Below are 20,832 nucleotides of genomic sequence, written 5' to 3'. Positions count from 1 at the left end.
ACAATTGTTTTTTTTTTTTTGTTTTGTTTTTTTTTAATCAAAGGATGTATATGATTTGCAAGATGGCTGGGTGGCTTAATGGTAGAGCTTTGGGTTGCGATGCAGAACGCTGCGGGTTTGCATCCCACCCCATCACCTGTGGACCTGCCTAACCACCAAGGGCGGCCTTGGTGCCGGCCCCAAGCCCGGATAAAATGGAAGGGTTGCGGCAGGAAGGGCATTCGGCTTAAAAAATTATTTTGTATACAATTTAAAAATCATTGCAATCTGATGTTAAATTTTACAGTGTCCTAACTTTTTGGCAAACTTTGTTAAAATTTCTACATAAGCCAATAATGAAATGCTGTCTTACTTTCTTAATACTGTATGGTCATGTGGACAATGGAATATACATTTCCCTGCAGCTCATGCTACTTGGTTTATCAATAGCTAATTCTGCAGCAAGACGCCAAGTAAGTGAAGAAGAAGATTTGCTGCTTGTAAATGTTGGACATACTATTTTTTAAACATGAGCTTCATCTGGAATATTGAAGCTGTGTAACAGTATTACTTGTAAAAGAGGTCGTGTTACAGGAACACAGTAAAAATAATTTTTAAAATTGTTTAACCAAGACACCTTTGACTCCTTTTAACATTTTGGTGCAACAACTGTTCTTTGCAAGTCATAGCATCTAGTTTCATGGTCAAAAAGCTTAATATAAACAGGCCGTGGAACTGATTTCTCACACATGCCTTCTGCCAAACTTAAGCTGAGATTTGCTATGACCTTTTCCTTCTCCCCATTCTCCCATAAAACTTCACTCCTTTTTTGAGGACGGCCTGCTCTAGGTAGATTTCTACCTGTGCCATATTTCTTCCATTTATTAATAATGGATTTAACAGTATTCAAGAGTGTATTTTAGGGATTTGGAAATGCTCTTTTATCCATCCCCTGAATACTGCTTTTTCATATTTTATGTGATTACTTTGTTAAACTCTAAAAGAATAATTTTTGGTAATTTTCTCCCCAAATGAAATCGACCATGATTTAATGTTTATGTTAAAAAAGTTGAAAACTTTCCACAGGGGTGAATAATTTTGTCATATACACTGTAAAAAGGGAAAAGGGACTCAGTTATGGCATAAATGTAACAGGGTCATATATTTTACTTTTTATTATACTTGGATGATAAAAGTTTGATAAACAAAATTTGTTTCTAATAAATACTGTATGTCTCACATCTGGCTGTGAGGACCTCCAGCCCTATTGTGTTTGTGTTCTTGTTTAACGTCAATACTCTTCCTCATGTATTACTTTTTCTGCTGCTGACACATTCTCTGAAATACCATTTTAACTGTCACATTTTGAGTAATTCTGTTCTCTGTTGACTTAACATTTTAATCCCTCCTACTATTTCTTTTTGTTTTGGATCATCCTCATCATTATCTCAGTATCTACCTTTTCATATGTTCGATTCAATTCAAATCAACTTTATTTATACAGCGCCAATTCACAACAAAGTCATGTCAAGGCACTTTATAGAATAAAGTGAAGACTATAATCATATGTAGAGAAAACACAACAAATCCCCCTTGAGCAAGCCATAGACCACAGTGGAAAGGAAAAACTCCCTTTAATGGAAGAAACCTCCAGCAGAACCAGGATCAGGGTGGGCGGCCATCTGCCTTGACTGGTTAAGGTGAGTGAAAAATTGAGAAAGAAAAGAAAAGAGCAACAAAAAGCAACAACAAAATGTTGTCCAAGTGCTTCTTAGATTACTATTAACTGAAGAGTGTTACGAGCTTAAAAGTGTTGCTGAATCAGACAAACTTCCATAAAATCTGTTTATTCATTTGTAGAGGAGCTAGAGCAAGCAGATTATTCACAATGAGGTGTACTTCTTAACTTTGGTTCTTATTTAAACTCGATGCATAAACATTTTGACAATAAAAATCCCCCTCCAGTCAAAAATGTTGCTTTTTCTTCCTTGAATTGCACAATTATGTATAAGCAGTGTGACACACATTTAGACTGAACATTTCAGTCAAGAGACAGTGTGTTTTCTGTTTTACTGTTTGAAATGAACAACTCTTAGGATTGTGGATCTTTCCACAAATGGCAACTGTCTCAGTTGTCCCAGATCCAGATCGAAGATTGAGAACCCCTGTTGTATACTGTACAAATAGGGGGGCTGTGGCCCAGTAATTGAGTGTGTGTGAGCGAGTGTGAGTGAGAATGGGTAAATGAAAAGCACTGTAAAGAGCTTTGTGTACCAACAAGATAGAAAACTGCCACTGTATATACACTAAGTGCAGACCATTTATCATTTAATCATTCTATTTACCATTTATTGGTACTAATTAAGTGTAACTTGTAACAGTTTAGCAAAGCCAAACTTTTGTACTCAACAGCAATGGCAAACCAACTAAAAGAGAAGCCTAGTGTCTAAACTAAAGAATATCAGTTTGGCTCCAAATCCATGGATACATATTCACCCTGTGTTATGTATTCTGATCTGTTGGCATCTGATTAGCATTATTTACCACCTCTATGGTCTGTGCAGTTTGCCACACGTCTCCTTTCACCTTTTTTTCAGTAGGGCTGTCTGTGTTCTGAATAGATGAGGATGCATCTAGCACGGCCCTCTGTGCAGCACAGTCGGCTGTGCAGGGAAAGAACTGCACCCGCTGTGAAACAGTAGTTGGCATTAAGAAGTGAATTTGGTTGTATAACCATTGTCTGTGTTGGAGTTATTTATTGGCTTTTCCCTTTTCCCCTTCCTTCACAGTTTCATTATGGATCAGTGTTTCCTTACATTTCCTTCTTCTTAACAGTGTCTTGGCTCCTTGGACAGACTCCCAGAAAGTTTAGACTACATTTAACATTGTATTATTTTTTTTAAATTATTTAACTAATCACTAATCGAAATTAAGAAAATAAGGACATTATTATCAATATGAATATAAAAACAAAGCCACAGCAAGGAAGAGAAAAAATGCGGAGCGGCCACTAGTGTTGCGGGTAGCCCGGTGGAATACAGCAGCCAGGCTAACGCTAACGTAGCGTTAGCTGTAACGTTAGCAGGACATTGTGTTGCGGGCGTACTGTGGCGCCTTAGCAAGTAAAAGTACTGAGTTGTTTCCTGTGGCGTTAACGCTGGCATCCTATTGTGCCGGGACGCTAATAGAATAAAAGCTGCATCCAACCGCCAGGCCACGAATGGAGCCAGGGACCTCGCGTGAAATCCCTAGCGGCGCGGGGTGCCCTAAAGCGGCCGGTCTGCGGGAGGAGACCCCGGGGAAAGAGGCGAAAGGCAGAGGAGGCAAGGAAGTTACTGCTGAGGGGGTAAAACCTCATTATCAGGACGATGGAGATGCCGTGAAGCAGATTAAAACCGAAGAGGGAATAGATGCCGGCAAATATGAAGAAGAACTGGACCCAAGAATTCAGGCATGTTATGAATTTATGATTATTGTTTAAGTAATGTCACAGCCAAACACATGTAAGCTGTGTTATTTATTTAACAAAAATCATCCAGTTTTACATTAGGATATAACGTTATGGTACATTTACTTAGCACAAACATGAAAGAGTCCGTGGCACTAGTCTGCTCCTTTCACAGACTGGTATCTGGGATAGGCAACGTCAAGCTTGCATCCCTCCACCCCCCACTCTGAATGTGTCAACATGACTTAAGTTTCAGCATCTTTATGGTCTTTACTCTGCTTTTAATCAAGATCATGTCTCTACTGTATTTTCAGGAGGAGCTGGAGCACCTCAACCAGGCCAGCGATGAAATCAACAAGCTGGAGCTGCAGCTGGATGTGAGAAAGTTGTCTGTGGTGCACTAAATGTTTGCACACAGTTCACTTGTTGTGCTGTTATCACAACTGCAGCTGTCATAGTATCATGACAGCGCTCACTGAGTGTGGATAAAACACTTTGTCATCTGTTTGCCACCTTTAGGATGCCAGGTCCAGCTACAGGAGGATTCTCACTGATTCTGCCAGGAAGCTGAATGCTCAAGGCTCCCAACTCGGAGCCTGCATTGAGAAAGCGAGGCCTTATTATGAAGCGCGAAGACTTGCCAAAGAGGTGCGTGTTACAGGGGCCCATTAAGGCTGTAGTGTATGTGCATGGAAAACCCCATTAGGTTAAATTAGTGAAATCTACAAAATCCTGCTTTAATGCAAGTTCAAAGGTTCAGTTTTGGTCTAAACTAGGAAAAGAATTGTGTCATTTAAACTAATGAACATGAAAGAGTAGTTTGTAGTTTGTGCTGTTGTTGATAATTTTATTACGTTAAATCCAGATCTGTGTGTACTAGTACACTAGCATGGACTTCAGCTGATTTACTGGAATGTGAAAATTTCCATCTATCCATCAGTCATCCATCCTTTCTCTTATATGAGATCATGCTAATGGGGATTGTCAAATACAATGTTTATTTCCCCTATGATAAATATAATTTTCATTATGCCAGTATTCTTCCTGTAATCCCATCAGGAAACAAATGTGCATTCTCTTGGATGCTCAACCTCAAAAATGAAATCTGTGTAAAAGTGACCAGAGGTTGAGCACAATTAAAGCAATTATAATTGTAGGGCTTTATGTTTTATTAGAATAGCACAGCTGGCAGATTTCAGTCAGCGTCCCTTATCAGAGTGTAAGTGTTGACAACAAAGTGGTGATTCATGAATCAATCAACTCAAGGGGGCTCAAGTAAGAGCACCTGAATAAAGTACAATTTTAGTATAGAACAGTAATACAGTACAAGGATAGACTCATTGCATGAAACATCAAGATCCAGATAATATTATAAAATAGTTAGAATCTGAAGCTCCCGCTAAAGTTGAGATAGTCAGTCCAGAGCATCTGTCTTTGGGCATGATATTTGTTTGGCCTCCATTGATTTCCAGTTCAGGACAGAACAAAACAAGTATCAACAATCAAGCTCAGACAAACTACGAAAACATGCAAAGTAGTGTTGCCTTCACGATGACTGAGAAGGTTCCAGGATAAATGATGGGAGTCTGTAAATATCACTACATTGTCCGAACAGAGCAAATCAAGCTTCTGTATACTGTACATCTCTGCAGTGTTTATACAGTCAGCACAGAATATGCTGGAGTAGTGAAAAGCAGGGGGTCATGTAAACAGTGGCTTTTTTACTGTCTTTGTGAAAGATGAGAAAAGCACCTACTACCCTTATAAATATTCTCAACAAAGACAGTGACAGGCTGTAGCAGCTAAGACAAACATGTAGTTGCAACTAAATACTATTTGACATTAACATTTGACTAAACATACATTTTTAAAAGACAAAGATTAAAACTTAATAAGAACCAGTTGTATGAACCACTGTCAGTCATCCCACACTGAATGGTCATCTTTATCAAGACCACGTCTTAAAGTGGGACTTGTAAGATCAGCCTACAGTCTGGACGATCCTCCTGCTTTCCACATGGAACTTTCTGCCTAATAGGTGTAACTGCTGCTGTCCAAGGTGCTGATCCTGAGACTGCTACTACTCAAAGGATGAAAACTATACAATGACAGGGTTTGTTGTTTCAAATAGCTAATTTTCTGATCTTTGTTTAAAATAGTCCTCAGGGATTATTCAGTTTTTGTCCACTACCAATGACATGTTCCGTTTACCGTTTACAATTTGTATAATAAAACCAAAAGAGGGAATTAAGTTGTGGCTGATCTGTCTATGTTGTCTGTTTAATGTCAGTGCTGTAAGGGATCGCACAGACTGAATGATATGTTTATGAAACGTAATTGATTACGTAAACTTTGAATCCTCGAAGGAATGGGGAATGAGTGGCAGTCATGTTAAATTAACATGCTGAGGAGTCATTTGAAACTGTAATTGAACTAATGAAAATTGCGTGGAGAAAGAGCAGAGGTCTAATTGAAAGCAATAAAGCAAATAATGGATTATTAATCTGAACAGTTAAGAACTGTCATTTGCAGTTATGAAAATGCAAATTAGAAAATTAGGAAAATCTCATTAGTATTACATCAGTGCTGTTCATATGCAGATTTCAACAGTGTTTGCATTTTTATAATTTAACGTACCACATGTTTGACTAGCTTATTGTGTAAAGACTTTGAATGATAAAAAATAAACATTGTCACAAACAGTGATGCAGTTATTCATTTTTCAGCAGGGACCTTACATTTGTTTGGGATCATCCATCCACCCGGGCTTCCTGCCACTTTCTCGTGCAGAGATGTCAACCAGACCTTCGCACATGATCACAGTAGCCTTGAATTTATCAGTTTTCTCCCAAGCTAACACAGGTGCACCTGCCTCCAGTATTTGACAGAACTCACAACCCTGCATGGGGAGAATAAGTTTGTTGATCAGGAAAAACCCACTGAGGTTTTATTTTTAAGTATGTGTAAATAAATAGGATTACCTAACTTTTGAAAGAAGAAGAAGCAATTTAGGATTCTGAATTGCAGGATGTAATCGTATCGTCTACAAATTCTTGTTTTTGTAAATATATTTCCAAGGTTGGTAAAAATCCTGTGCTGTAGTATCTTGAAGTCAATCAGTACCTCTCTGCCAATGTCAAATCCAAAACATATTTTCTTTCTTTCTTTTTTTTAATCTTTTGTTGTCTTACCCTCCAGGCCCAACAGGAGACGCAGAAGGCAGCTTTGAGGTATGAGAGGGCCGTGTCTATGCACACTGCTGCCAGGGAGATGGTGTATGTGGCAGAACAGGGCCTCTTGGCCGACAGGAACACCATGGACCCAACCTGGCAGGAAATGCTTAATCACGCCACCGCCAAGGTACACACCTAGGCCTCTTTATGTTCCTGGAATTTGGGTGTATCATAAGAATTTGGCAGATCTGTTTCATGCTCTACACAAGCTGTGTAGACATAGCTGTAACCTCAAGAGCCACATTTGTATTTTATGTACACAGAATACATACGTTGGTCACTGCCCTTGCATCTTATGGTCCCAGTCAGGGGACTTGTTCATAGAAACAAATACAATTACGGAGAGACTGCATCATTTTTGCTACTGCTAAATTACAGCTGTCAAAAAAAATCTAAGGTCTAAGATGCTACATTCGTACAATTATTTTAAATAAAATCTCCCAAAAATGGTATTAGGACTTATGTAACTAAAAGTTATGTGCTGCGTGTCATTTTATTGCCTCATTTAACACCTGCCCACTACTCCCCAATAATCAGTTCACTGAGACTAGCTATAGTTACTTGGTAAACAAATTGCCAGAGTGACAGTGCAGTATTTACATAATGCCTCTAACGGAAAAGTGAAAAAACATGAGCTGGCTTCACCTTTAAAACTTTTTTAAACTGTATGCATGAAACCCTCTTTACAAAGCTCGAAGCATCCGTGGCTGTGTAGCTTGTGTAGAGTATGAAAGAGCCCTAAGGTGACCAGCGTGTGAGAATTTTATCTATGGGTCTGCCTGAATTGAGTAATATCTACCTGTAAGAACTTCTTTGACCCATAGCAAACTTTTTAAGACATCTTTGTTTATGTCACTTGCATGTCTCACAGAGCAGATAAACTGCCATTTTATCAAATGCATCATTCCAGACTGATTCTGATGAACCTTTGGAACCTCTGCATTTTTATGCTCCAGGTGTAATTTCTTCCTAGCACATTTACTGAGGCGTAATCTCCTGCAACAGCTGTTTAAATGCTTTTGCAAAGTTGTTACTGGTGTAAAAGCTTCCTGGTTTCCCTTTCTCCACGTTCTGCAGTAGGCATGGGAAAAATGTATATGCTCCACAATTGAATTGAAGCAATTTCTTTCTGTTGGGCCTACATGAGAAGCTTGTGCAGTAAATTTGTATCACAGTCAGCATGGTGGAGACAGTTTGTCAGGATGCAGACAAACATTGTCGTATTCCACTAAAATTCCCATACAACATTAGAAGTTTTAGTTATTTTTAACTTTTGATACAAATGCTCACATCTGAAGACAAATTCAGTAAACGATTCAAAACTAGATTCATAAAATAATCTAAAATCTACATTTTAGTCAAACCTTATCATTTTGTAATCTGGTAATTTTTGCTTTTACATTGTCTGTCAAGCACTCTTAAAATGCCAGAGCCAGCAGACGAAAACTGGGGTTCAGCATCTCAAGGAAATTTGAGAGAAGGAGCCAGGACTCTTACCACTGACCCTACAATTAGTGGACTACTGCCTGCATATGTTGAGCCAAAGTTGCCACAACGTTTCTAACGTTTCAGTTACTATTACAGTATTTTCAAACAATAATTTTGTTAAATATTGATTAGTAGTGTTCATTTTCTGTCACTTTGATGTTAAATTGAATTTTAAGAGCAGTGATTTGGTAAGGCACGCACAATGACTTGTTTATGACTTGACAGAGTGTAAGACTTGACTTTTTAGTCCAGACATGAGAGTTGCTTGAGACTAGCAAAAAACTTTGTCCCTCTTCTGGACATTTGTGCTAGTACCAATTTCTAAAAGTATACCACTTCAGTATGTTATGTAGTTTACTCTGTTTTAGCACATTCAGACAAGACAAAATTCATAACAATACTGGGGGTGTTTATAGCGAAGCATATGCAGCCCTGTGCAGATGTGAAGATTGCAAGATTCAAGATGCAAGATCCGTTTTGATTAAATTGCTTGTTATAATACCCTCTCTCCATAAGCAAGACAAATGAAAATAGAATAAACAGCAGTCATATTGAATGGCCCAGCCTTCAATGAGACTATATTTATATAAAAATATTTTTTTTGTTTGCCATACTTTAAAAAAGTAATTCTCTTAGCTGAAAATGGTGACCCCAGAACTGTGATACGGAGCAAATTGTAAAGTTTGTGAAATGTTGCACTGCATATTTAGTGTTTTGTTTAAACTCCTTTCCTGTTATGAAGTTATTTCTTGCTTGTACAGGGTGTTTCAGAACCATATTTGCAAACAGACACAAAACATATGAAATCAGTCTATTTTAAAAACTCCATCCAGTTTAAATGATGGTGAGGATTCCAAAAACCACCCTCATCATTTCAGTGTAGTATATATTAACATTCACTTAAACCAAGGTTGACTGTACTCCCTCAGACTTCCTCCAAAACAGCTATTTCACTGTATGTCTACAGGGAAAGCTTGAGTAGCATGGATAAAAGTGATTCAGTCATCTTTTCTGATAGTATTAAACTTTAAAGGTCACTGTGTGTTTTCGCTTTAATGATTGATGACTGGGAAAGGTGGCTGCACTGGTCAGCTGGAGCTGTGGTTCATTCTGCTTTGCAATCAGGCCTCCTTTCATGATGGAAATGTCTGGAATGTCATGGAATTAAGATGGGGAAAATGAAGAGAATATGATGGATGCAACAATACAAAAAAGAATGTCCCTTGATTTAGATCCAAGAACCTCAGGAAGGTTGTAATACTGTACATGCAATAAACAAAGAATGTTTTTATTTTGATAATGACATGGGTAGTCAGACGTGGTAGGTAGTTCTTACAGCTAGTTGGTTTAGAAATTCTTGAAGAAGGCAGAAAAACAAATGTGTGTTTTATTCAATAAGTTAAGTAGATGCATTTACATTATATAAAAATATGTTTTCTTCTGCAGATATAAGAATGAAAGTGTATATTGCTGAACACATATATTACATTTTGGCTCTGTACATCATCAGAATGGATTTGAGATGAAAAGGTCATATAGGTTTACCGGACCATACTACGCTGTGTGTGTGTGTATATATATATAAAGCCTGGTGTCAGTTTTACACATTGTCAAAGACCAAAAGCTTGAGGTAAACGTGTGTTCATACTCACTGTAAATGAAATCCCAGGTTTGCAGTCTGCCCTCTTGACATGGGCAAAAAAACCCTAGAAACTCCATAAAACTGCAGTAAAAACCTTTTAATTTTTCATCTGTTGTAACAAATATTCAAATCACATATCAACTAAAGAAACTTATGAGAAAGTTTATGAGAAAATATGAGACCAACCTACAGGTTTTGCGCACTTGGGATCCATCTACACCACCTGCCGCATTATTTTAGTTCTGCTAGGAAACAGCAAAGTTGCTGTCTGAACAACACTGGTGATGTTACATACTGTACAGTGGGTATAGAAAAGAATCACCCCCCTTTCATATTTTACAACACAGAATCATGGTCAGTTTATTTTGGCTTTTAATGTAATTAATTAATTAGTTATTTTTATTTTTTATTTTTTTGACAAATCTTAGTCGCTGGGAGGGAGACTATTTAAGGTCTAATGGAAGCAAATTTCAGTTTTCTGGCCATTTGACTAGACACTATGACTGGTAAAGAACCTGCGCTGCAGTTGTGATCTGTACAGTCTCTCTCATGAGCTGCTGAAGCTTAACTCCTTCAGAGTAGTCACAGGTTTTTGAAGACAACCTGCTCTAGGCAGATTTACATGTGTACCACATTCCTTCATTTTTTAATGATGAGTTTATTGTAATGGAAGAGATATTTCATGAATAGTAAATTGCTTTTGCTTTTCTGATCAGAGTTTATTGGGGTGTTTTTTGCCTTCATAATGTAGATTTTGGCCAGGATACAGGCTTTATAGGTACTGGACCTTCCACATAGAGAATTCATTCATACTACAGTGAGATGATCTCTACTGTATTTAATTAATTTCGTGACTTTGGAAACCAATTGTCTGTGCAAATGATGATTAAAGCGGGTAAATCTTTATGTAATCACTTATTTTCATTTATTGTTTTGTACATTTTTGTCAAAACAGCCTAATTAAATTGACAATGTTTCAATTTTGGAAAAAAATGTAAACGTATAAAAGAGGGGTGATTCTTTTCTAAACCCACTGGACATGAATAGCTCCCCTTACACTGCCACCAGGATGAAGTTACAGAAATTCAGACAGCTAATGTCTATGTATTTTCAAATGCTGGCATTTGGGATATTAAGGGTAAGAAATTCTCCATTGTCAAAGCAAAGGTGAGCACTAATTATCTAGCTCCATGACTGTTAGTTTCAAAGACACTAGTCAGTGTTCTTGACCAGTAGATGCAAGGTAGCCATATGTTTTAGTGAGTTTAACACATCTGATGATATAAATATAAAACTTTTTACCAATGTCAGGTAAACCATTCTTACAGCTTAAATGACCCACCACTGACAACCTGCTGTTGAAAGTTTAATTTCAGAGTGATTCAATGCACTTGTATATGAGGGCTAGAAAAAGTGTGTACATGCAGGAGGAGGAAAATAAAGTGGTGGCCAGTGGAAGATGGCCTTTGTTTTGGCCCCATCTTATAGTCACACATATAGTGAATAGGAGCTGAAACTAACCATTTTACTCACATGACCAGATGCTATTGCATAAAGAGCCATTGTAAGATAAATATTGAAAAGAAAATGAGACAACCTAACTTCAGTAGTGCCTTGAATAAAACTCAAGCCCTCGTTTATGCATAATATTCAAATATAGACTGACAGCTTTAATTTAAGGGTTTGGTTGACAATATTGGGTTGAGTCACTACCATTTCGCACATAGAGCCATAATTTTAGGTGCTCTGAAGTGATTTGGACTATTGCTGCTCAGCTGTTCCCTGGTCAGGTGTGTTAATTTTGCATGAGGGAGACAAAAGAAAGGGCTTTTGGGGTGTTAAGAATTTTTCAAGATTCAGAGTTAGGGAGTGTATGACATGTTCTTTTGTACATGGCTTAAACAACATTAATTATTAATGTTATTAATAATATTAATTAATTATAATGTTAATTATTGTGTCTTCATCCACTTCCAATATATGAACCTAAAAATGTTACATTTTATAGGCGGGTATGGTCCCAAATGCAGTGGCAAGCCAAGTTGAGAAGGTTTATGAACTAAGAGCTGGCAAAAAATGAACAAAAACCTGACAAGTTAGGATATCGTGTGATCAAGTGAGTAGCAACACAGTTTTGGCTTCAAGCTCTAACTTCAACCAGAAAATGGAATGGGGTAAGTAGCTTCAACAGGTAACAGAAAGACATTTGCAGGTTAGGATGGAGACAGGTAATTGGCTCCTTTCCTAAAGTGAAGTTGCATTATGAACAGAGCTGAACAATGGTAAATATTAAGCATTAGCTTGGAACATAGAGAAGAACAAAGGAGGCCATTGTGTAGTCAATAAAATAGTGAAGAGAATGATTGAACAAAATGAGGTGAGAGTAGGTGGAGCTAGATGAAAAAAGGGAAAAGCAACCAAAGGAACTGAAGGCTGGAGAACTGAAGAGTCAGAGAGAGTGTGTATGTGTGGTTTCATGGCTCCTCGGCAAGCCAGACTGCCCATCTGACTCTGATGATGGACTCAGATTTGAGGTAAAACTCAAAAAAGGGGACCACTTATATACAAAGGGGATGGAGATAAACCATGAATTGGGCTTGGGCCTAAGGGCTGGCTTTGTGTAACCATATTTTGAAGGCAGAGAAGGCAAAAGATTAAAACAGGAACAAAAGTAAAGATAAAGATTATAACGCAAACTTAAAAACAATGAAAAAAAAGGTCGAAAAATGAACTCTTCACACATTTCTTCCAATGGACATGAATTCCACAGCAGGAATGCTTTCAAGATGAGATGGAAACTGCCCTGTGGTTCACCTTGTAAACCACGTTCACTACATCTGTTAAACTATATCTGCTTTTCCAAGCTCTCAAATCTGACCCTATGCCCTCTGAAATGTTGCTCTCTTTACAAGGATTATGTTGTGTTTTCATTATTAGATCTGTTTGTTGCCTTGTCCTCAGCTTATCTGGTAGTTGAAAAGAGAGGCATTCTGCACAAAGGTACCACCAGTCATGCCCTTTGATCCAGCATGCAAAGATAGTCAACAGCAAAAAATGTTAATAAATATTAGCAGAGAAGGGGCCTCTATGGAGGCATAGGGTTCGTTTATGCCACAGGCCAGTTCTGTGTCCCAAAGCAATGGAGGTAAATCCAATGAATTTGAGGTGTCTAATACATTTAAAACGTGATCATATAGTGTTCCTGCTCTTAGTCACATTTTTTGTGTTGATCAGGTTAACGAGGCAGAGGAGGAGCGTCTCCGCAGTGAAAGGGAGCACCAGCGAGTCACACAGCTCTGCCAGGATGCAGAGGCTCGTGTCCAGACCCTCCAGAAAGCCTTGAAGAAGGTCATCCTCAAATCCAAACCATACTTTGAACTCAAGGCTCAATTCAATCACATTCTTGAGGTGTGTACACGTGATTTGCTTATCTTCAATTTAACAAATGCACATCATGTATTTCCTGTATACTGAAAGCCACAATCTGATGGTTCAAGTATTTCTGGCTAAAACTGAGCAGGAACATCAAATGGTTTTGCAGCTTCTTCGCTGGTGTACTTTACCTTTGGCAAATTTCAAAGTTAACGCAGAGTCTGCAAAATGTGTGCGTTGTAATGGATTTGATTTACCATACATGCAGACATTTGGGCCTTCCAGGCATTACAAACTGCTTGTAAAAGCATTCAACCTTCAGTGACTTTCATTTCAATTTTGAAAATGTCCCACTTTGCCTGCAGCTTTGCAGCTGCTTTAAGGTGCTATATTTTTCCAATAACATTTTGTGAGGTCCAAGCTGAGAGACCTGAACCAAGCTGGCTGAAACAGGTTTTGGAGAGCTTTGAATATTGTTAAGTGCTTATGCTTATGTGACATTTATATGTGTTGTTGCCTGTTTGATGCAGCTTGTGATTAGTAGCTGTAGAGTGTTGTTTATTGACACCAAACTGCACCTGATATCTTTGATGGTTTTATGTTTTTATATTTTTTGGAGCAATGCCATTTGGTATTTAATCTTATATGATAAATCAGTAGTAAGTAATTTGTACTAATTCTTAAAATGTTATTTGTCTGAAATCTTAATTGATTCTAATGTTTTAATTAGCCTGGATATGTAAAAAAGCCATCTAAGTAATCAAATGAGTTAGATATTGTTTTTTACTGTAAAAAGGGATTAATCATGGGATAGTCATGAATTTAGTCGGACATCAGGATGATATTCAGTGACTCATGATAACATGTTTTCATGAGTCACTGAATTAATCCTCCCTAATAACATGTTATTTTGTACAACCCCAGTTTCAAAAAAGTTGGGAGAATGTGTAAAACCTTAATAAAAAACAGAATGCAGTGGGTTGCAAATTTTATCCACCCATATTTTATTCACAAAAGAACATATCAACCTATCAGATGTTGAAACTGATATCAAACAAAAATGGAGGAGCATTTGACAACTAATTAGGTTAATTGGCAACAGTTCAGTTACATGACTGGGTATAAAAAGAGCATCTCAGAGAGGCAGAGCCTCTTGAATGTAAAGATGGGCAGAGGTTCACCAATCTGTGACAAACTATGTCTACAAATTGTGGAACAACTTGAGAAAAATGTTTACATTTAAAATTGTGAAGACTTTAAAGATCCCACCATCTACATTATATAATTTCATCAAAAGATTCAGAGAATCAGGATGAATCTCTGTGCACAAGGGAGAAGGCTAAAGGTCAAAAATGGATGTGTATGATCTTCAGGCCCTCAGGCGGTACAGCATTAAAAACAGTCATGATTCTCCACTGGACATCACTGCATGGGCTCAGGAACACTTCCAGAAATCACTGTCTGTGAACATGGTTCACCTTGCAAACCACAAATGTAAGTTACAGCTGTATCATGCAAAGAAGAAGCCATATGTGCACATGATCAAGAAGCGTAAATCTGGGCCAAAGCTCATTTAAAATGGTCTGAGGCAAAATGGAAAGCTGTTCTTGGGTCAGATGAATCAAAATTTGAAATTCTTTTTGGAAACCAAATACTGTAAGTTGGGGTTCAGTGTCTTGCACCAGGACAATTCAGCGTGTGACTGGAGGAGCCAGGGATTGAACAAACAGCTGTGAAATTGGTGGACAACCGCTCTACCTCCAGGAAAGGCCTTGCAATGCTAACCCAAATACTGCATCCATCCCAACTGCATGGCTTTGCAGGAGAAGAGTGCGGGTGCTGAACTGGCCTGCCTGCAGTCCAGACCTTTCACCAATAGAAAACATTGCATGATAAAACACAAAATCCCACAACAAATGGCCAGTACTGTTAAGCAGCTAAAATCCTGCATCAGACAAGAATGGGACAACATTCATCTCCTAAAAATTTCCAGGTGTTTACAGACAGAGTAGTTTAAAGAAGAGGGGATGCGACACATCACCCTGTTACAACTTTTTTGAGATGTGTTGCTGGTATCGAATTTAAAATGAGCTATTATTTTCCATGAAATGGTAAAATGTCAGTTTCAACATCTGATATGTTGTTAATGTTCTATTGCGAATCAAATACAGTTTGATGAGATTTGCAAATCATTGCATTCTGTTTTTATTTACCATTACACATCCTCCCAACTTTTTTGAAATTTGGGTTGTAAGTTATGTTCACTTATGTTAAAGGCTTCAAACAAAATGTAATTAGAAGAAGATAATAATGACCGACCAAAAAACTTCTTGAGTAGCCATGCAGTCTTCCTTTTAAATGTTTTTCAGGAACATAAGGCTAAGGTAGTACAGCTGGAGGAGCAAGTGGCCAAGGTAAAAACACGTTATTCTGTAGCCCTGCGGAACCTGGAGCAGATCAGTGAGCAGATCCACGCACAGAGGGGGCGAGTTCCAGCCAGCAGGGCACGTCCAGCAATATGTGGGGGGCGGAGCTCCCCTGTAGGTGCTGAGGCTGAGGTCAGAGCTGCTGTTGGGATTCACGTCAGTAGTTGTGTGGCAGTTGGCGGCATAGAGAGTGACTGGACAGACGGAGAGAAAACTAGGCTGTGGGTGGAAAGGCACAGAGAAAGTGGCTGGGGCCAGAAGGAGCGGCTGGAGGGGGAGAATGCCAGTTCTGACTGCATGTCAGTCATTAGCCTGCAGACCATCGCCTCTGACCTGGAGAAATGTGACTCGGTGGAACACTTGGGTGATCTAAGTGATGCTGGGAGCGTGCTGGGTGAAGAGTGGGACCGCGATAGGAAGCCTAATGAGAGGCCCCTCAGCAGGGAGGTGGCGCCCGTGGTGCCCCAACAGGAGAGGGCCCATCAGGAAAAGGGAACGGTTACTAAAGAGAAGCAGGAAACCTTTGTCAAACAGCACCACAGAAGTGTTAGTCTATAATAGTGAGCAGGAGGAAGAAGCTGATGAGTGATAATGAGTGAGGATCGTTGTGAGCTTATAATGAGAGATCAGAGAGGAAATAATAGGACAGAAAGGATCCTGAGTGAGGGGTGCTCGACAAGCTGGCAGGAATGTGAAATGGACAAGCTGACAGTGATTGACAGAGCACTGCAATGACGCTGCAGTTATGAACAGCAGGGAGGGTTAGCAGGTACATTGCCCGCACACTAATGAATTTGTACGTGACAGCAATACACAGAGAGAGCAGCCCTGCAGAGAGCACTGACCTCCCCTAACACTCTGCAGTGTCTGATCCAGTCTATTGCTGTACACACTCAAATGTCAATGTGCATGAAACAAACAGCAGGCTCAGGAAAATGAATCACTGTAGAGCACAAACAGGCAATTTAGAAACAATGCAAACACACGCTAGTGTTTGCGCCATGCAACTGGTTTTGAATTTTTAATGCTTTAACTGTGTTGACATAGCTTCAGCTAGTTTGACAAATGTGCTTCTAGTTTTACCAATACGCCCAGTTTGTGCTTTTAATTTTCTAGCTTTGGATGTCATCAATGTAACATGGTTACTGAATTAACTGATCTCAACAGTTAGTGTACTGTAGTAACTAGAGTGAGAATAAAGTTTCTTTGTTAATAATAAGGGCAATATGGCAAGAAACATGAGCAGTAAGATTGGGTGCACACAAGCAAACAGTCACAAGCCAATCTAGATTACCAGATAATCCACATTTGTTAGTGTTACAGTTGGGGTTTGTGGTGTTGTGTCAGAGGTGTGACCTGTACCTGCTGCAGTTACTACTTTTTAAGATCTTGATTGTAAAACTGTTTTAATAATCTACTCCACTGAGGGTTTTTTCACTCCATGGTACCATCTCAACTTGACTCTACTCACCTATAGAGTGGTGTATAGTACCTGGTCCCTGGTACATTTTTGGTGTCACCTCTGTCAACAACTCTGTCGATTTTCTGTTGTATAGTCCCACTCAACTCGGCTCAAATCTACTCTACCTGCATTATTTCCTTTTCTACAGAAAGGTGTAGATGCACGCTTCTCTCCAAGCAATTGGTTGTCTGCAGTGTTTCGTATCAGCTTTCAGTGTCACCTCCACTCACTTGGAACCGTGACAGAGGTGATACCACAAAGGTAAAGGGGCTGTTGTGAAAGCACTGCAAACTATCTGACTGATCAGACAGAGAGAAGCGTCACTACCAAAGTCACCTCATCATCTGGACTTTGAATTTAGCAAGTTCTTAAATTCAGAACTCCTTGCTATGAGAAACGGACACATACAGAGATTCCAGCATATCCTCCATTGGTTCTACGTGTCATGTTTACGATGACATTTCGGTTTCATACATCGTCACTATGACGACCAGCTGTATTGAGAGGATGCTATATCTTCATATAAAGGCACCTGGCTGCAAGCAAAAATATGAAATTGTTGATAATATAATAACCTTTTAATCCCGGCAGGAACTTGTCCTTTTAAAATGTTTCAGTTTCACCCACAGCTTTCCCTAACCTTAACCACTTGACCTTTTTACCCATCTCTAACCATCTCTATTTTAAAGTCCACTTTCTGCTGAGGCTAAAAACTTTTGGCTAATATTGACTACTACCTGCCTGGTACCCTGCCACCTTTGGTTGCACTCACACTATTCATGGCTACCTCATACTGTGCCCGAGAACAGTTGCCAAACCCCACCACATCCGGCCCAAGCCTGAGCTTACATTGCACTACATGCATTGATACAGTTTGATAAATAAGTAAATAGTTGTAGTTTTTTTTAAGTGCCTGTGAGTCCTGAATTGGGCTTGGTTAGCCAAAAATAATCCTACTTTATTGAATGCCACATATTATCAGTTAGATTCAGATCAAATGTAAGTTTGCCTACAGGAGTTTAAGAGAAATTAGTGTTATTGAGAAGATACATGAACTAGAGAGAGCAAATGATCTGTACTATATCTTAACATTGGTCATTTAAGCAGAATGATTTAAAAGGTTTGGTTTAATACAGATAATGAGTGATATTTTTTGACAATTTATTGAGCTCCCATGTTAACAAATTTCAATTTCCTGCAGATGACTCTCATTTTCATGTCTCAAAAAGTTCCAGTACACAACATATATACATTGCTAGACTAACAACATCTTGACTTTAGTTCTGTACCTCTATTTTTGAGGTTGGGATTCATCTGAGCATCTTATTCCTAACAGTGAAAGTGTATTTCCCATGATGTTTAACCAGTCCAACCAACAACCTCTGTGGCTTCACAGAGGTTCACAGGAAGCTGGAGCTGCTCTTAGGTGTTATTGGAGCAGAGGTGGGCTATAACTTGGAAAGATTACCAGGCCACTACATAAAAAACAGACAAACATTTAGACCTACTGGCAGTTGAGAGTCATCATTAAACTTACCTACAGGTCTTTAGATTTTGGGACGAAACTTTAGAAAATCCTCAAAGTATGAGGTGAACTGTCTAGCTGGTCAACAGGTGAGGCAATAGTGTTAACCTCAGCACCACCCCTACGTATTGTGTACTGTAAAATAATGTCACTGCAAGTTTTGAGCTTTCTGTCTGTATGCATGTGGATGGTACTAACTGGCCAATATTTGATATCCAATAAAAGTACATTATGAGCCACTATCAGATATAATGGAACTGATTTAGCTGTGCAATTTAATAATGTGAAGATTAATTTTAATTAATTAATTTTTATATTAAGCTAGTATGTTGTAGGAACATATTTTTATTGTAAACCAAAAGCAGATATTGTTTACTAACGTGTTCTCTCATTTGACTTCATATGTTTAAATTAACTGCTACATTTAGAGATAGTGAAATGAGAATTACTTGTGATCCACACATTATTGTATATACTTTGTTTTACAATGATGTGCCCTGATTTCTTTAAAAAGTGGCTTTGCAAAAAAGCTGCATGTTTGCACTTGATTATGTTGTTACAACATATTTAATGAGCCTGTTCCAAAACCTGGAACACTTACGGTAACTGCCTGTAGTGAACATTGTTTTAATTGTTTGTTCTGTCTGCTGTATATATAACATGCAAATGTTATTTTGTGGCATCGAATTATTAAAAAGTTATGCTAAAATCATTTTCGCAGTCTATGTTCATGCATTAAATTGTAAATGGTACCTTAAAAACACACACATTTCATAGTATTATTACAGGCAGACAACTCTTTTTATCATTTGAAAAAAAAACTATACATGACAACTGAAGCATCAGCTCGAGTTTTGTTTTGTAAATATTTTCTCAGACAGCTTTTACTCAGTGTTTCAACACAGGGTCACATTTTACTGGGTAATGATGTCTTTACACAGCTCTCTGGGGATGCTGTGTTTTCTGTAATCTCCCAGTTGTGCACAGTTCCACTTTCCTATTCACATTGCCAAGAGTTGGAAATAATATACATGAAGTGTACCTAACGTGGTGGCTTTGCTGCTCTGTATTTAATGAATATAAATGAGAGAAGGTGCAGAGATGGATTTCAGAAGTGAGCAGCTCATCCCTGTTTCCTGTTGATAGAAAATCAGCTCAGGCAGGAAGCCTGTGACATAATCCACAGACTTACTTGCACGTAACTCAGCAAACATACCTTACTTCCCCCTCATGGCTGACATTTTAGATGCCTTTAGCTCATAGCACAAAGAACTGATCATTTTTCTTTTTGCTGAACAGTTTTTCCCTTTCAAATCAGATAAGGAAACACCCCTAATAGTAAAATTTGAGGAGACCTCGGAAGGAGCAATGGAGAAAGGGCCTCTCCTGCAGAATGGAGAGAAAGGAAATACATGGTATATATGCAACATCACAACATAGAAGATTTAAATTATAAAGCAATCACCATTTTTGGGGGGGGGTTGAAGGTTTTGCAGGTTTTAGGTTTTTTTGGTTTTGCATTCTATGGCTTGAGTTTAGACTTTAAATGTTCATTAATGCTTTAAACATTTACCTGGCTTCCCTATATAAAAATATTTCCCAGCTTCTAGCTGAAAAACTCCTCCAAATGACATAAACCAGAGGCGTACAGATGATTTGGAATCATCTGGAAAAGCAGGTTGACTGCAATTACAAACTTCATAGTATGAGCAATGAATTGACATGATTTGAACCGAAGATCCTCCAAGTGATGTCAACTGGAGACCTTTTTCAGCTAGAAGTAGAGAGATGTTTTATTGAATTCAGTTACAAATAGAACAAAAATAAATAAGTTCAGTATCAGTGAAGGTGTCCTTTAAGGATAATCAAAATTACACAGTCTGGTCTATAACATGTATAAATATGATCAAGACATCATTTGTTCCAACCATAAACACCTGCAAAAGGACAGACTACTGGTTGAGGGTGGAGGAGAAGGAGCAGAAACATGAAAGAAGCACTTACAACCTGTGTCTTTAAATCTATGCAGTTTTGTCTATAGACATATCCACATAATCACCAACAGTATAGTCTGTTCCATCCAGTTTCCACACCTGTGCTAAATGTATACCCTCAGTGTTATAGTGTCTGTCTGGCCTCAGGAAACAGTGTTAATCTGAAGGGCCACCTGTTAGCTGGCACCAGATAAACTACAGTGCCCATATGTTTCTTATTTCAGCCAGTGCAGTGTGTGGCTCAGTGATACTCCATGGCACAG

At 38.5% G+C, this 20,832-nt stretch overlaps 1 protein-coding gene across 1 annotated transcript; it reads left to right on the top strand.

The window, feature by feature from the left end:
- The first annotated feature begins 2,910 nt into the window (after positions 1–2,910).
- On the top strand, positions 2,911–19,267 carry sh3bp5lb (SH3-binding domain protein 5-like, b). The gene is made up of 6 exons (XM_067509926.1): positions 2,911–3,430; positions 3,742–3,804; positions 3,947–4,075; positions 6,626–6,787; positions 13,025–13,198; positions 15,532–19,267. The coding sequence occupies exons 1-6, from the start codon at positions 3,200–3,202 to the stop codon at positions 16,144–16,146; spliced, it is 1,374 nt and encodes a 457-aa protein (XP_067366027.1). The 5' UTR covers positions 2,911–3,199; the 3' UTR covers positions 16,147–19,267.
- The last annotated feature ends 1,565 nt before the right edge of the window (positions 19,268–20,832 follow it).

The sequence above is a fragment of the Channa argus genome, chromosome 1 (genome assembly GCF_033026475.1).
Source record: "Channa argus isolate prfri chromosome 1, Channa argus male v1.0, whole genome shotgun sequence".
NCBI classification, from domain to species: domain Eukaryota; kingdom Metazoa; phylum Chordata; class Actinopteri; order Anabantiformes; family Channidae; genus Channa; species Channa argus.
Note: the sequence above shows the minus strand (reverse complement) of the source record. Positions and strands in the feature narration are given on the sequence as shown.